Here is a 17848-nt window from a genome sequence, read left to right on the forward strand (position 1 = left end):
CCAGTGATTTTCAGAAAATAAAGGAAAGCTGAAAAAGCACCTAAATAAGACACTGACAGTCTGCTTATCTAGATTTCAAGTGCATGGTCTGTGACACTCCATGACTTAGCCTGTACAAACAAACAGCCCAATAAATGAGCTCACCGAGGGTTCCTTTCAATTTTTAACAAACACGTATTTTCGTAACATGCGGTCTCTGTCACAGCAGCGACAGAAACTCGATTTCTTCGGCAGACCCCCAGAAAACCCCCGGACACCCTTATTTCCCTAATAGGTAAGAAAACCTAAGGCCTCTGGCAGCTTCTGGCTGACGCCATAGCTAATTCCACACCCCCTTTTTTTTGACAGGATTGACGGCAGAGCGAGCTGCCGCTGCCTTCCCTGGGAACTTGCAGCGAGGCAGGGGTCCCCCAGAGCATGGGGGGTCCCCCACACGAACAGTGGGGCTCCCCCCCACACAAAAAAGAGGGGCTCCCACACACAAAGAGGAGGTCTCCCCAAAAGCAGGGGTCTCCCACACACGTACCGGGGGTCTCCCCAAAAGCAGGGGGCTGCCCCACACAAACAGGGGGTCTCCCACACACAAACAGGGGGTCTCCCCCCAAGCAGGAGGCTCCCCAAAAGCCGGGGGCTGTCCCCCACGACCAGGGGGACTCCTCCCCCCGATAACAAGGGGTCTCCCCCGAAGCACGGGGCTCCCCCCCACGACCAGGGGGTCTCCCCTGAAGCGGGGGGGGGGGCTCAGCGGCCACCCCACCCCCTATCCGGCGCCCTCCCCGCTCACCTTTCTGCAGCAGCAGCTTCACCTCCCCGTTCTCCTCGCGGGCCGCCGCGCTCAGCGCCCCGCCGCCATCTCCCCCCACGGCGGCGGCGGCGACGGCGGCGGCCCCGGCCCCGGGCAGGGCTCCGTGCTTCCTCCTCTCCTTGTCCCGCTTCTCCTTCGGCCTCTTCGCCTTGGCGCTGCCCACGACGGCCACCCCTCCGCCACCACCACCACCACAGCCGCCACCACCACTCTCAGCGGGCAGAGCCAGGCGGTGCCGGTGGTGGCGGTGCTGGTGCTGCCGGTAGGAAGAGGAGGGCGAGGCGGGCGGCAGCAGCACGGCGGGCGGCGGCGGCAGCAGCTTCCTGGGCAGCGGCGAGGGGAAGGCGAAGCCCCCCGAGCTCCCCGAGGGCAGCGCGGCGAAGCCCCACGCCGCGGGGCCGCTGAAGCTCGGCACCACCGGCGGCTGCTTGTTGCCGCCTCCTCCTCCTCCTCCTCCACCGCCGCCCCCTTCGCCGTTGACACGCTTGGAGCCCTTCAGGCTCCGCTCGTCGGTCCCCTTCATTTTCTTGGCGGCCGGCTGCGACCCGCGGGAAGCCTTCGCGTCCGGGCCCGGCCTGGAGCCCAACGGCTCCGGCGACGCGGCGCCACGGCCAGGACTCGGCGGCGCCGCCATTTTGCGCTCCTGCCTCTATTTACTCGCCGCTCGCCTCGACCGACGGCGGCGGGAGGGGCGGGAGGGGCGGGAGGGAGGGGGGCAGCCTCCGCCTCGTCCAATGATCGCCAAGAGAAGCCGGAGTGACGGCGCGATAGGCCAATCGGATGGCGGGGAGGGGCGGGTTCTCGGGGGATTGGGGGCGGCGGGCTCGGCTGAGTGCGCAGTTGGGGAGGAGGAGGGGGGCTGGCGGGGTGGGTGCGAGGCTCGGGTCGCTTCGTCGGAGGTCGGGGAGGGGGCGTGGAAGGTACCCTGAGGGGGCGGCTGGTGCCGTTTCGTGTTAATTTCTCGGGGTTTTGGCTCCCCCAGCAGCCTGAGGGGGTGGAGGTCTCGGGAGGGCTGGCGCGGGGTGGTGAGGGTGGGATCTCGCACGCTGGGCGTCGAAGGGTGAGATGGCGGCGGCGTTGTGGGCTGAACCTGAGCGCCATGCATGCTCCCGAATCATCGTCAGAGGTTAGGCTGGAGGCCTGGTGGGAGGACGGCCAGTACTGCTGTGGCTGTGAGAGATGGCAACCCAGCTGAATTACCAGCCGTCAGGAGCAGCAAGATCATACAGTCCTCCGCTGGTGGTTCAGCAAAGGGATGGCCTTACTGTGTGAGGCAGCAGAACATACAACGTGGGCTTGTTGTCCCGAGTGGGAGCTCTCCCGGCCCTGCCTATGGCAGCTTGAAATGATCCTGAAATCTGTTGTAAGCAAGCAGAGGTCACAGGAATAAACAGAAGATGAGTCCTTGGTGCCTGGAGTTGCTACACTGCCGGTGTCCCACTCGCATTAATCTCACTAGTACTCGGAAACTTTCGTTCTTTCCTCAATGGAAAGAAAGGGTTAGCTACTGAATCAGGCTGTATCTGTCAGGCTGCTACAAATCAAATTGCTTTATGAAGTTTTGTATATGCTGTCTTAGTGGACAAATAAGGTCTGGAGGTTACCTTTGCTTTTTTTTTTTTGCTTCACACACTATTTTCATGTGAGCTACAACTGATCAGCCTCAGAATAAGCTTGCTTCTAGTAGTCCTGCCGTCTTCTCCTTTATTTCATTTTATTTGCAAGTTATAATCCAAGGTGAATAGGATTCAATGTTCATCTCAAAACAGTGAAGAGCAAGTTCTCTACCCAGCTAGCTCTATTAAAAGGACTTTTCCTCACGTGATTTCCTGCTGTAAGGGGGTATCTTCAAGCTGGATTTCTGGGCATGATGGGGAAAAATGGCATCTATATCAAAGAACAGGAAAAAAAAATGCGGCGTGTACTTTAGCCATAGTCAACTACCATCCAATCCCAGATCAAAATCCAGGTATAAATGTACCTATGAGAGGCTGGCATAACTAGAACCAGCCTGTGATTACAAAGGTCGTCTTCAGCGTCATGAGAAAGAAGTTTATTGCCTGCATAAGTCAGTGAGAACAACCTGTGCATTTTAATACCGCTACAATGAGAAAAATGTAGGCACCTTGTGGCATTGTAGCAACTTTGCAGACTTTAAAACCCAGTTCATCTTTCTCCTGCACTGGTATTGACACCAAATCAATGGTTTGTCAAGTTCATTGAATGAACTTTCACTATGCGTGAGATACAACTATATTTTCACACCCAGCTTTGGAAACTTCAAAAAACGGAACAGCGCTTCCCCAGGGCTTTGATCTTTAGCAAGAGGAAATGCTAAGTTGTGCTGTTGGCCAAAGAAAGTTGGCAGGGTACCCAGAGTCTTTTCACGGAGTGTACCTGGCCCTGCAGCAGCGATGCAGTCGCCACGTACAGCTGTCACATTCCCCCACGGCCCAGAGCAAGCCCGAGCTGTCAGCACAGCGCTGCGGCTGCCAGAGGCCATCGCCAGCCTGCAGAGCTCTGCGGGGCCTTTACGACTGCGTTGACCACAGCCCCTGTGAAACGCTTAAGTCACCTAGCAGCACAATGTCACTTTTCTCTGTGCTGCAAACTTATCAAGATTTATAGGACTAATTAGTCTAGGTAGCTATGCCAGTAGCAGAATACCTTTTAATGTGCACTTCCATTAATGATGCTGATAATTAAGACAAATCTTCATGCTTCTGAAGTTAATACACATGGTGGATATCTAAAAAACAATGCACTGAATCATAATGCAATGTATTAATGTGAAAACATATATGAAGATAAAATTGTTGTGTGGGGGGAGTCGTAGCCCAGAATTGTATTTAAAAAGCGACACCTAAACTAGTAAATGTACAGCAGACTTTGACAGTTGACAATATGCTACTAAACTTAAGTCAAGCTATTGTTTTCTTTGCTTTTCCAGGTAGTATACTGTACTTATAAATGTCAGCCAAGTTTTTATTAGTTCATTCTTTAGGAAATTCAAGAGTAGAGCAAGGTGACATAGTACCCAATTATGTGTAATTGTTGCGTGCTGGAGAGAAGCGTGACTAATGTTTGGAGGTTTGCTGCTGCTATCTCAGAGCCATTTGTCAGCAAGGAAAATTACATGACGCTGGAAATTCCGACGCCGGTTCTGTGTTTAAGTTCCCACAGTCCTACCTCCGTGTGGCTGCTAGCCTGGTGCTCACACGAGAAATAGGTGTTGGCCCCGTCACTTGTGCTGTCAGTGATCACAAGGATGCATCAAATTGCTAGGCCGTACTTAAGGCAATCCTAAAATACTTAAACCAAATGTCAGTGCGTCTTTCTTTGTAAATACAAGCCATCTTCTATGGGGAAAAGACCACATAAAGGTGTTGTCTTCAACATGACATTAAAAAGACAGGTCTGAATTCAATATTACACATAATGTTTTACTACACCCTGAAAATACTGGGAATGCAGAAGCTGTACAAAGCAATGAAAGAGCCCTACTTAAAGCACACACTGCATAAATGCCAGGTTAGAGCCACAAATTCATTTCAACGTTAAGAGGAAACAGCAGAATATAAATGCTTATAGTAAAATGATAAACGTTGTCAAAAATGCTGCCCCTAAAACCAAACTATTATAGGGTGATGGAACAGTGCCTAGTGCCATAGCTCCAGCCCTCCGCCGTGGCTGCGGAGGGATTTATGAACTCCGAGAGCCTTTGTGGATATCAGTTGTTTGCGGAACGACTGCAGCAGGACACAGAACCCATAAGCACAGAGACAATAGAAGCTTGTTAGTTTTAGCAGAAGACTTTCAATGGATTGTGGAAACTGTAGCAATGTGCTTTTCTCTATACTTTCATATGCACTTAGGGACATCTTTGAACATTTTCTGGAGCATAAAAATCCCAGAGAGTCAAAAAACAGTAAAAATGTCAGTTTGTGTTGTCATTTTAATTAGAATTATGAAGTATTAAGAGCTGATATAATTGATTATTAATCAAAACATTTGTTTAAATATGTGTCTTGTTACAACAACTACGTTAGTATATACGCAAATTATAAGTTTTGTTAAATTTCAAGACATACCCCATAAAAGAAAAAGTTATGTATAAGTGCTGTAGACAGATCAAGTTAAAATTGTTGTGGCTTTGTGCTCTTAGCTGCCCACCAAAGTGATGCACCAGAACCTTGCTAAGGTCTCCAAATGAAAATACCATTTTGAGAAACATTATTTAATCTCTTTACAGTTTCAACAGTTTGCTTTCCATGTGCTTATTTCCTTGGTTTGGCATCTGTTCAGTTTCTAATTCAAGCATGGAAATAATTGTGCCAAGAGTAAATTGAAAACATTTGATAACACTTAGACATCTTTATGCTGGTTTTTGTCTGCAAAATAAGCTAAACGTAATTATTACTGCTATTAATTTTCCTTACAATTCATTAAAAGTAAACATATTCACCTTGGGAAATGGAGGGGAAAATTAGCCTTCTTATGGGTCCAAAATTTGCTTACAAAGGCAGTTTCATCATGTAGAAGTGTGATGTGTTTAAAAAAAAAGAAAGACTAGAAAAGCGTAATTTTCCATAGTCAAAGTTTTAAGGACAACCAGTGGCAAATCCAAATTCTTTTGTAATTACCACCCGAACAATTGAACTCAATGAGACAATCGGGACTGACTTAGGTTTTGACTGGGAGCTGTTGACAGCGTAACAAGTCTTGCTGCAGTGGTTTAAGAATTTCCATCCACTGTTGTGCTCTCATATCCTTCATGACAGACTGGAAAAAATGGCAGTTTCTCCCCGCTGAAGCAGTGTGCACATACAGCCCAGCATCTTCGGTGAAACAGGTGACAAAGCTGGGTTTATGCTAAAAAGCGTTTTTTCACAGGATCAGCTGAGGAACGTGTCTCCTTTCTGGCTGCTCAGGGGACAGAGGGTTAGGTGCTGGGAAGAGGGGCAGACAAGACAGTTAGGGCCGGTAATGCTTTTTATTGCAGTGTTCATCTGCCAACACTTTTTAGAATCCATAAAAACCACAGAATGGATTTTACACTTCAGAGAGGACCTACAATAATAATATCATTTTTTTTTTTTTTTCAAATACCTACGTCTTACTGCCTAACACCTCTTAAATCTTTATGATGGCTTTTTTTTTCCTTCTCACTCGTATTTAACATATGAAATGCCTTAGCTCCTGTATTTCTTTTCTGAAATATAATAACAGTCACAGCAATGGAGCAGACTTGGAAGGTATTGATATACACAATTTCCAATTACATTTTCTCACATTTGAAAAGATTATTTGCTTTGCTGTTGTCTTCGTAGCATCCAAAAATGTGGACTATTTGAAACATCCTTAGGATTTTTCATAAGGAAAAAGAAAATGAGTGACTAAAACATCAGTGTGGAAGCAATAGGATGCAAGTCAAGTAAACTTCTATTTCCTTACATTTAGGGAAAAAACAGTGGAACAGAAGTCTTACTCAATTTATTGTTTCAGTAAATACTCATTTAGAAGCTGCTGGCTTGTGACTCTGGAGTTTTTGCAGGTTACCACCCTCCTCACTGACATTTGGGTACCCTGCCGTCTCTCCTGGTCCGGACAGCCCTGTACAGGTACTTACACTACCAGTCATGTTCTCATCTCCCTTAGGGACCGCTACCTATAGCTACCTTCACTTCAATTCCTTCAGGGTCTGGCCACAGTAAGATTTATTCACCATACCCTATGGCCATTTTTAAAGAACATGCCTCAGAGTCTAAACCTCCCTGTGTTACACGTACTGCGGCTGCTAGGGAAAGACTGTACGTGGCCCTGTCCTTAGTCAAAAGGAGGTGGCAGGAAAGTGCCCATCCTGCAGGCCGTGCTACCAGGGCTTTGCCTCGCATGCCTGGAAGTCGCCAGCCTTCCCTCTGCTGCAGGCTGCTCCGAAAGCAGCAGAGAGAAGGAGCTGCGGGTCATCTCCTCGGCTCCCGCAGGCACGGGAGTCAGCACCTATTCCCTGGGACTGGAGCTGTGGTGGCCACATTTCCAGGAACAAGGAACAAATAAGCTGAACCGTGTCTGCCTGGGCTTAAAATAGCCTCATACCTCATCCTTTCTTTAATATCAGCTTGTAAATTCTACAGGAGACTTGCAGCAGGAGAGGCTGTGGGCTTCGCAACTGATTTGGGCTATAGTTTGGTTTTGGCTATCTTGTTTTATCAACCTCTGTTATAAAAATGAGGAATGGTTTTGTAAATCCTAGTTTTTCCAAACATCCTCATATCATCGTGTCCTTCAATCTAATCATTTGCTGGTTTACTGACAGTGAAAATACCAAAATATTTTCAAAAATAAGATGTGTTCCCAAGATCTTTCTAAAAAGTTGAGCATTACTTAGATTTTAGTCAAGTTCTCCCGTCAGTCCACAGTCAATTACAGCCCCTATTACCAACAGTCAGCTGTGTGTGCCTGCATAACCTACAACCTCTTTATAGCCTCTTCCTTATTATTATTTTTTTTAATCTCTGAGTGTAGATTTCCAAGCCTTCCCCTGTAAGGGGTAAAATTCTTGCATGGTATGGGCCACAAATCCCAGCTCTGCAGTCAGCACTTTCTCGTGTCATATGTTCCAACCAGCACTTTCTTCTTTTGTTCCTAAAGTGCAGTCCCTTCACAAAGAGTGGAGTGATAGAGTTACAAGCTCATGAAGTTCAGCATTTTCCTGCCCCTTCTTGCTATTTCTAACTGTGCCTCAGCTACAGCTCAGCTGAATTTAATCTGTAGTGGTAAAAGCAACAAGGAGAATACCTACCCCTGAGGAAAATGGATGCTTCAGCTGAGTTTATCTGCAAGAAATTAATGCAATGGAGAAATGAGAAGAAAAATGATCAACAAGGCTGAAGGCAGATGGGTAGTCCTCTTAGAGGTAACCAGCTGGGTTAGGACTGACACTGAAGGGTGAAGGAATGTTGTCTTATGGGCCTATGTTTTCAAAGGCTGTTGGAGCTGCAATAAAGATATAAAAATTTCTTAGCAGACACCACCTTTTTTGTATGTAAATGAAGTTCTTTGTAGCTATAATACTGACATTACAAAACATGCATATGCATATGTACATATACATGTACATATATACATACACATGTACATATCATCAGGAGTAGTCAGCAGGAATTCAACCAAGCTGATAAGGTTGTGGAGATATTTGGACCTCTTTGGAGACCTTCAAAAGCCACCTGGACGTGGTCCTGGGCAGCCTGCTCTGGGTGTCCCTGCTTGGCCAGGGGTTGGAGCAGCCAGCCTTCAGAGGGCCCTGCCAGCCTCAGCCTTGCTGTGTTTCTGTGACATACACACAGGCAGAGCTTGGTAAGCAAAAGAGCAATTCGCCCTCTGTACCATGAGAGGTACGGTGATGTGAGTTCTTCCAAAATGCATTGTCCATTCTCAGTAAGTACTTGGATTATACCCCACATCAAAACCAAAATCAGAATCTTTGCAGAGTTCATTGGGGCTGCACATAACCTCAAGCCCTGCCACGCACTGTGTCACGAACAGAAGAGTGCCCAGCTACTGCCCAGTTATAAATGATTCCCAACAAACCTGCTTAAATGACAGTGTGATCAAGGCAAACTGTATCTTCATCCAAAGAGGTTGCTTATTCAGCCTCTGATGGTGTTCAGGAAAAGCAGCTGACATCTGAAAGGTTTTATCATGAAGCTAGAGAACATCTTTTCTTTTCATACGTTCCATGTGCCCCAAAGGGAATAAAGCACAAGCCAGTAGCTGTCAGCAAGTAAAAGGAAACTGAAGCTTTTATACTAAAGATGTCTAGACCATAAGAAATTTTGTCTTTTGTTTGTGTTTTTTTTAAGTTACAAAGATCTTGCAGAGAACCCCAGAATTCTGGCATTCGGATGCCAGATTCTTTTTCTTCCACACCCAGAACTCCCTGGAGAGCTCTTACTGTCAGTATCCACTCTCTTAAAACCTTTGAACTCTTTTCTATGGCTGAGTTGAAATTACCAGGCTTTCCTAGTTCAGAATGTCAGTATTTTATCTCAGGCTTTTGCTGCCGTCCTGGAGAAAAGAGCTACAGGCAGTTTTATCTAAATAAATCAAGACACTTGGTCTTTTTTTTTTTTTAACTATTGTAATAACTTTTTTCCTATATGCAGAAGCAGTACTCAGTAGGTTCAGCACCAGATGTGATGTGATAGAATATGCTAAAAGACATGTTGAATGTTTTGTCTTATAGAGGCTGTAGCACACACTTGCTCACGTCTATCTTTAAAAGTGACCAAAGTAGGGTGTTATAGAGTTGAAAAGCAGGGGGGAAATAATAATGTTAAATCTAGACAATGACTTGTGGACTTTCCTGAGCAAAATCCTGGAAAATCCATTGCTGTCCACTGCAGATTTTAGAAAAGTTAAAGTCCCTTGAACAAAGTGCTGCTTCACGCGATGACAACAGCTGATTCATTTTCACGTTGTGTTTGAGTCAGAATGAAGCAGCTGAAGAACCAGGAAAGGGCGACTGCAGCCTAGACCAGGTAACGCCGAGGGACATGACCCCAGTAAGGCAGCAGGTTCACAGCTGCAATCTGAAGGCCACAGAGAGAGCTACCAGAGTATTAATATCCTGAGTATTAATATCCTACCTTTGTCCAAATTGAATCTGGTTGCTTTCACCCATGCCACCCAGAGGTGGACACTCACCCTTTGGTGAGCGTCCAGTACACGTTGCTGTGGCTCTGGGAACAAGAAAAGCCAAAATGCTAACGGACGTGCTGTCCAAGCTGGAATGTCCCCTCCAAAGACAGACTGAGCTTGGCTGATTCGGAGCCAGACGTTCTCAAGCTCAGATGGCTCCTCCAGGGACGAAGTGCGTGAGGGTATTTTCCCGAGAGAAAAGGCAGCAGCTAGTTGTGCAAGAATTGTGTCTAAATACACTTCACAAACAAAACTCTGGGTTTTAGTATTCTTACAGGAAAAAAAAAAAAAAACTGCTCAGCTTCAGCAACAAGGAGCTGGCAGTGGTTGTTTGGAGTCCTTGTGGCTGTACAAGGGGCATGAAGTTGGGGAGGAAGTAGCCTCAGCTAGTCTGGCCACCATGTGCACGTGTGTCTGGGATGGAATAAAGGCAGCCCTCCAAAACCACACGTTTAAAAGCACTCCTTTCTTCCCTTCATTACGAGCACTTTCTGTGATGGAAGTGGTGATTTATTTCTCAGTAGGTTGCCATTGTTTCTTTTAAAAACTGCGGTCCAAAAGGATTTGCTCATCTTTTTTGTCCTTCTATCCCTAGAGGCTAAATACCTCTGCTGTTTCAGAGACAATTTTTGCAGTACCTTTAGTTCTATGAAATGCAGGTCTTGTGTCTTCAAGACCAACACGTAATTGTAGAGTAGCAGTTTGTATTTCTAAGTTTATCTATATAAGTGGCTACTTATGAGTAGCAGTTAACCTTTCACTGCTCACCTCAGCTTCTCACTCATATAAGCAACAAATATCTACAAGGAAAATCCTCCCATAAAGAGCTTTACTCTTTACTCACAAATTTTATTCCACGTTAGAAGCAGCAGCTCTTTGGGCACGTAGCTTTGGTGGTTCTGGGAAATGGTTAATTCAAGACAAACACAAGTAGAAACACATTTACCATAACATCAACGTAGCTGGATAATTGTGCGCCAAGTTTCCAGACCGTAGCATTAGAAAAGCACCTCACAAGGACTGCAGGCTGGGTTTAAGTAGAAGATAGCAAGCTTACATCTCATTGGGACATATTTACATTGAGTAAGGTCAACCAAAATGTTTCAATGTATGTACTGGATGGCATTTGAAGGCTCAGGAATCCAATCATGGTGGAACGAGTAACGTTAATGCAAGTCTCACACAGCACCATCGGACTCGGGTCGCTGTCTCGAAGGCGATCTGGCTCCTCCCAGCCAGCTGAGGTAAAAGAGCAGTTGCAGGGTACGTCGGTGCTTGCACGGTCTTGCCCTGGCTTCGAGGCAGGAATGCCAGCAGCTCTGTGACCGAGAGCCCCAGATTGCAGCCATGCTTCAGGCAGGATCCGTCACCTCCCACAGACAGGCCCGGAGGCTGCTCCTGGTGGGCTCCGGGCTGCTGCGGGCCTCTGTCTGTGGAGGCTGAGCAGGGAGAGAGGGAAATGGACAGGAACGGCTTCACACAGACACAGACCTGCGTCACCCAACGAAGAGGTGCTGTACGTGCTTGCTTGGCACATCTGCATAAACCCCACAGAGACAGGAACTGCCCCCGGCTCGCCCGCTGAGTAACGCACCCGAAGTGTGTGTGTATGGGAAGTTGTGTACGCTGGTGTGCTCTCTCTGGGGCTTACTGCTACGTGTATCTGGGGCTCTGGCAGAGAAAATGAAAGGGGGAAATGAGAGTTAAATTCAGGAGAAGATTGGGCACCACATAGCATCCACAACATGAAAAACTAATTTACCCATAGAGAGTAGTTTTGTAGGGTCTGAAAAATTGTTTCAAAAAAACTAACAAACAAACAAAACCACAATCCAGTGTTCTTTCCAGCATCACTAACCTTGCATTTATTTGCTTTCTGAAGACAGAAGGGGAAAGAGCTGGTCAGCAACACTTTTGGGAACTGCCAGTTGTTCCACTAGTCAAAGTACAATAAGGGTTGATTTACATCACAGGAATTACCTGTATTGCTTCTTTCTTATCAGTGAAGATAAATGCAGGTTAGCAGGCATTTAGAAAAACATATATTCATTGCAGAGTAATGATATCAAATTGCCATTGTTCAGGTGTCACACTAAGGTCCCAAAACCTACACGTGACAACATACTACTCCTGAAATCGTCATTCTTCCTTTCTCCACCTCCCCCAGGACGTTTCATGAATCAGCTTATCCATACTAACTCCACCATATTTTTTTCTCCCACCTTGGGGAGTAACCTTTCCCAGGGCCTGTTCAGGCAAAACAAAACAAAAAAAAAAAAAAAAAAAAGGCAAGTATACAAGTGCACATTTTGTAGAAACTCAACCCCCAGCCATTCGTTTAATAGCAGCGTCTTCCTTGTGCTGCATTCCTGTATTCCATAACCACACCTCTCCTGCCCCTCGAGGATCTTACAAAACTGGGAACCTGCTGAACGGGTTCACTTCAGCCTTTCATTACCCACAGGCACTGACACTTCCCTCCTGTACTTGCCACGATTCAGTTTTACCACTTCTCTCCAGACTCCTCATTCTTCCTGACTCTGACATTTATTTCTCACCATGCACCAAGCAGAGACCACGACAATTTATGAACGTGTTTTGGACGAGGTTCTCCTTCCAGGCAACTTGCTTTGCTTCTGAAGCTCTCACAACTCACCCTCCAGCAGCCCCGTGACCCCAGTTAGGAGTCACTTGCTATACACTTGTTATACAGAACTTGTTATACAGACCACTGCACATGTGCTGCTTCAAGAGCACCCTCGTGGCACGGACTGTTCACAACCACTGGAAATGCAACACTGGGTTCCTTACTGAAGTTCACAGTGATGGTTACTTCAGTTTTTAAACTGTATCTTATGAAACATGGAACAGAAGCTTTTTATTTTTATTTTTAAATTGCTAGCCTTCAACTGATGGCTTCAGTTGTGTTCGGCTATCACAGGAACGGGTGGAATTAGGCTCCAGCAGACCCAGCCTTCCCTCACTTACAACAAAACAATTGTATTCAGTGCATGGAAGGTAGACTTCTAATAGGAATGAAATTCTGAAAAAAGAGAAGTGTCCTGGGCAGTGCTGAGAACACAATGTACAAGTATTATTGCAAGGTTATGTTCAGCATAAAGTATGCACAGCGAATCGTGAGACTACTTCAGAGATGCAGCAAGTAGATGTTCAGCAACTGCCATGGGACAGCAGAGAGCTGGCAGGCTTCCTCCTAAGATTTGTCCTCCTCCTGCCAGCTTCTCCAGGCTCACTCCAACAATAAACACATCACTTGAGAAAAACCCAAAACCAACAAACAAACCAACACCACCACCACCACCAACAACAACAAAAAAAACAGTGAGATAGAAAAAGAACTAATAAAAACTGAAGCAAGTATAGCAAAAGATTTAAAAATACTCATTCATGAACCTAATTTTGTTCCTTTTGACATTAGGCCAGAGATGTAGCAGGTAAAACATGCACCGGGAGGGAACCACACGCCAGCCACCTTCTGCTGATGGGTGAGCACAGCCAGCAAGCAGAGCAGCTCAGTGCAGACTTTGGTTCTCCGTGTTCTAGCAAGGGGATGCTCTTGGAACAAAGGCTTCATTTGACTTGACAGTCAAGTCCTCCATGGGATTTTGGCCCTACCTTCTTGAAAGACTGTGCTCTATCTGCACTGAGGACTGTAACTCTGTTGATCAAAGGGGGAAGCATGGATATGAAGGAATTTCCACTTCACTGGCTGAAACTCACGGCACTCCGTCGCGCTTCCCACAGCGCTAACCGCTTGCCCTGTTAGAGCCCCAACCTGCAAACATGGACACGCATGCCTAGCTGCAGATGAATAGCCTCATTGAGCTCCCCACGGCTGCCTACATGCAGAAGTCACTCACAAAACTGTTTGCAGGATTTAAGCCAAAATGCAAAACTCGTTTCTTGGCTTGGCATCACCACAGTAAGTTCTTCATGCAAACACATCACATTTCCAGGGATCTACGGAGGAGAGAGTCAAGTGGGTAAAGCAAACTGTTACAGTAACGACAACTTGGAGCAAAACAGAAGATGTTTTCAGCTATTCAAGAGAAGCCAGCTCACCCCAGAAGTTCGGGCTGTGAGCTGCGAGCACACAGGCAAACAAGATTTCCTTCGCTCGTCGACTGCACCGGGAGCGAGAACGCTGCGCTTGTGCCACGCGCGGTGTGGGAAGGGATGGATCCAGATGGAGGGTGATTGGGGATAGCACAGGATTGCAGAAGGGAACTGAAATGGTCAGAAAGTAACACCAGAGAGAGCCTGGCTTCCACCAAGTGTTGCTGAGGGCGGCTACTAACTGCTGCGCACGCTGTAACCAACTGCACAGGCTCAGAGCATGCCGAGGAGCCGGGCAGGGCATTGCTCTGGCTTGCCCCAGCCGTACGTGTCCTCATTTCATGCATTCCTTGCATTTAGCCCTGCTTTTTAGCCCACACAGCAAAACCTTGCAGGAAGCCACTTCAGCTCCTCAGGTAACATTGGGAAGAGCATTTCAGGACCACGTGAAAGGCCCTCCTTTGGCAGAGGGCTGCAGCAATTGCAGCTTGTTTACACTGCTGGAATGGCACTTCTCTCTCAAGCATATTTATTAAGGCCAAAAAATCCCCAAATGACAGTTGTGTACGGTGGCATATGCTTGCATACTCGGTTACATGAATACTGCATTGTGCACAGCCCTTAGCCCCCAGCTCCTCCTCCTCCAGCTCCCCTTTCTTCAGAGCTGCTTGTCATGCCTGGGGGCAGAGAGTTACTCAGAAAGCAAGCAAAGCCTCTCTGATCAAACCAAACACCGTGCCCTAGAACCTGCAACTGAGCTCAGCTAATTTTGCAGCTTTGCACACATCAGGCAGGAAAGAAGCAGGCTCCTAAAAAGCTGGGCAAGCACCCGTCCATTTTCAAATGGAGCTGCATCAGCAGCAGGAGTGGCAGTGATTTTATTGTGTATTATTGTACAGCTGTGTTTTATTGTATTAATATTTTATTGTATAGCCATGCACCAATCTCACATTCATGTCAGGTGTAGCTTTTAAGACTTGCAGACCGAATTACAGCTCCGCTAACAAAGTGGAGCCCTGATAATGCACAACGCCTGACTTTCAGAAGTTCTGCAGAAGTTCTTTCAGAGGTTTTATGTGCATCAGGAGAGCTAATGGCTGCAATGAATGTGTACACAAATTTACACATTGGTAGCATGTTGTGGACACCAAAGATTATGATAAACCTTTGAGAGAGCCAGAGCTTCTATGTGCATATCTCGATGGCTACATCCCCAACAAAGCACAGATGTCAACATGGGCTGTGCATTGTAGTTCACTTGGGGTCAGGTTGGAAGAGGTTTGGACCTAGAGCATTTTCTTTTATTTAGGTTTTCCACAGCTTTTCACTCTGGGTCTCTATACATGCCACAAAGCTCATCCTTACAGAAAGAAAGGTAAAACTTTTCATAATTGTCTTAAACCTTCACATGCACATCTTTAGGGGAAAATGCAGCAGGGATAAAGATTTACACAAAAGCAATGATGACAGGTAAGGCTGGGGACCTGTAGAAGCTGAAATAACTCCAATTCAGCTCCTCAAATTTTCTGCTTCTGCCCTCAGATGATTATAAGGAACCTCTAAGTGCACCATTTCCTCCCACTCATTTACCTCTTCCAAATGTCATCCACCTCTCAGCAGATGCGTGTATTTTTTCTTTCCTCCTCCATTTTTCTGTTTGCCCTCAATTCCATCCTAACTTCCATCTCGCTGTCTTTTTTTCCCTTAAAGCTCTTCTTTCCCCTCACAGCACACTCTTTATGTCTGTGTGGGTGTGTGCACATGTACGTAATGCTTGAGCTTTTTGCCTCTCTAAATATTTAGCATTTTTCTGCGCTCACTTCTTCAGTCCGTCTCCTGACACCTCCTTTAGGACCTGGTCCAAACCGGCTTCTTTCTCGGACTCTTTGGAACCATTTCTAAAGTCTGATTTCAGATGCACCAAACACTAGGTCCTTTTCCTCCTCGCTGTCCTGAAAATCCTTATTCCTAGGGCTCACCCTTTTCCTGAATTCTCTCTTTTTAACCCTTTCGGTGCTCTTCAGGAGACTTCTCCCCCCAGCCCCTCTAGGTGTGGGTACTCTGAGCGGTCTCTAACAAACTCCAGTGCCACGAAGGTGTGCTCTCATCATCCAGATCCGTCTCCTCCTGCACAAAGGTGTTACACAGTTTCTTTTCTCTCTCCTTACCCATACCTAGCCATCAGTTGAATCTCTATTTGGCTTAATTGGACCTTCCCTCCTCCATTTTCCTTATTCCGCTCATTTTTCCCACCTTTGTGCTTGCTGCCACCACCCCAACCATCACTGATGCCCGTTCCCTTCCACCTGGACTTCTCTCCAGGCTCTGATTTAGGCTAGTCAGATCTTGCAAGTCTTTTCTGCTGAACATACAAGATCTAATCTTCTCAGAGCTCTTGCCCATCTTCCATCTCATTGCACCTGCACAAATAAAATTGTCTTGCTGACTGACACCCATGAGAACAGCTGCCCTCCGGACTTGCCAAATGTATCACGTCCTCATTCTTCTCTCATCTTACCCCTTGTTCTGCTGTTGTCCATCACACTTAACAAAAGTGTTGTTTTCAGCTCCAATGTACTCCACAACCTTAATTTTACCATTTGTGCATTTCTAAGAGATCAGCTTTGGCATAACTGACCTGCCAGGCCTTCACGATCCTCTCCAAGTCTTAACACCAGCTTTATGTCTTCCTTACTGCCCCTCAAGTTTGCAAGTTTCCTTCACAGTCCTCCCAAAGCCATTTCACTGTTTAAGAACTTTCCTTTACTGAGATACTTACAACACAATCTCATGCAGATTGCACGCATTGTGTTTATTTCTTACCACAGAGTACTGTTATGGGCACCCTGCACTCCTGTCTGCGACTCTAGGTAGGGGAACCCATGTCCTGTTGGCTTTCTTCAGCCTCCAACACAATGAGTCCTTGTCCAAAGCCTGGTAGTAGCATCTAATCACTGCATGATCCGAGGTGGAATCAACATCTGTGAGTATCTTAGAAGCTGTCTAGGTCCTACATGACAAGGACAAAGAAGAGGTGTTCAATTGAAAGACAAATATTTTTTTAGAGAGAAGATTTAACAAGCAATAATTAGCATAAAAGCTACTGCAGCTTGAAAAAAATCATATGTTATGGTTAGGGACATGTTAAAGCAAACCTGGCCACAACTGCAGCAAATAGCTGTTCCCCTTGAAGCAATGGGTCCAGAAGCCATCCACCGGCCAAAGACATGGTGCCTTGAATGGGGGGGGGGGGGGGAGGGGGTGTGTGGAGGGAAGAAGAGCCAAGTTCTCAATTTAGAAGCATCAAGTTTGGACTGAAGGTGTATTTTTCATTCAGATGTCAAATAGTCACAGAATCACAGCAAGGCTGAGGCGGGCAGGGCCCTCTGGAGGCCGGCTGCTCCAACCCCTGGCCAAGCAGGGACACCCAGAGCAGGCTGCCCAGGACCACGTCCAGGCAGCTTCTGAAGATCCCCAAGGAGGAGACCCCACAGCCTCTGTGGGCAGCCGGTGCCAGTGCTCAGTCACCCGCACAGCACAGAAGTGCTCCTGGCGTTCAGGTAGCACCTCCTGTGTCCCAGGTTGTGCCCATTGCCTCTTGCTGGCACCAGGCACCACTGAAAAGAGCCCGGCTCCATCATCTTTGTCCCCTCCCTTCGGCTATTTATAGACAGTGATGACATCCTTGGTGTTATATGGAAGCTGAGGAAGAGCACGCTAACGCCAAACTGAAGTTAAATCAGCCCACAGTTACAGCCTAGCCAAAAGAGGAACGAAATCAAACCAAAAGGAATTGCTTTGGGAAAAGTATGCAGCTTTTGATCAGCTGCCTTCCTACCTAGGATTCACGTGCAACTTCTCAGCCCACGAGCTAAAGGCTCGTGATAAGGCTAAAGAAATTCATTTTTAGGTAATTTGATGTCCTGGGGAAAAAAAAAAAATCAAAGCACTAGGACACTTGTGTCAAGTATTTACACTTTGCATTTAAACTCTGTTGAGGACTAGGTTATCTCTGCCCTCTCCAGTTCAGACCTGCGTGGGTGAGAAATAACATTTGGAAATAATAATATAAAAATAAATGCTGTTAGGACAGACTGTCAGTTTTCTATTTGGCTTCTTTCATTTGTCTATTGATTTGATGTTATATTGTGCACAAAATGCACTATATTCGCACCATGACCCAAACATAAAACCCCCCAAAATCCGAGTCCTGCTCCCTAAACAGCTCTGTCCCAGTGACCCCATGGCAGAACTGATCCCATGTGG

General features: G+C 46.6%; 1 protein-coding gene across 2 annotated transcripts in view; it reads right to left on the bottom strand.

Moving 5' to 3' along the window:
- RSBN1L (round spermatid basic protein 1 like) overlaps positions 1 to 1486 on the bottom strand; it is a 53174-nt gene extending 51688 nt beyond the window's left edge. The window contains exon 1 of one of the 2 annotated variants that reach the window (XM_035549267.2): positions 785 to 1486. In XM_035549267.2, coding sequence (XP_035405160.1) covers positions 785 to 1439 — 655 coding nt within the window. In that variant the 5' untranslated portion in view covers positions 1440 to 1486. The remainder of the gene's footprint in view (positions 1 to 784) is intronic. The other variant, XM_035549270.2, reaches the window with a different exon arrangement.
- Between the last annotated feature and the right edge of the window lie 16362 nt (positions 1487 to 17848).

This window comes from Cygnus atratus, chromosome 1 (assembly GCF_013377495.2).
Source record: "Cygnus atratus isolate AKBS03 ecotype Queensland, Australia chromosome 1, CAtr_DNAZoo_HiC_assembly, whole genome shotgun sequence".
Taxonomy (NCBI): Eukaryota; Metazoa; Chordata; class Aves; order Anseriformes; family Anatidae; genus Cygnus; species Cygnus atratus.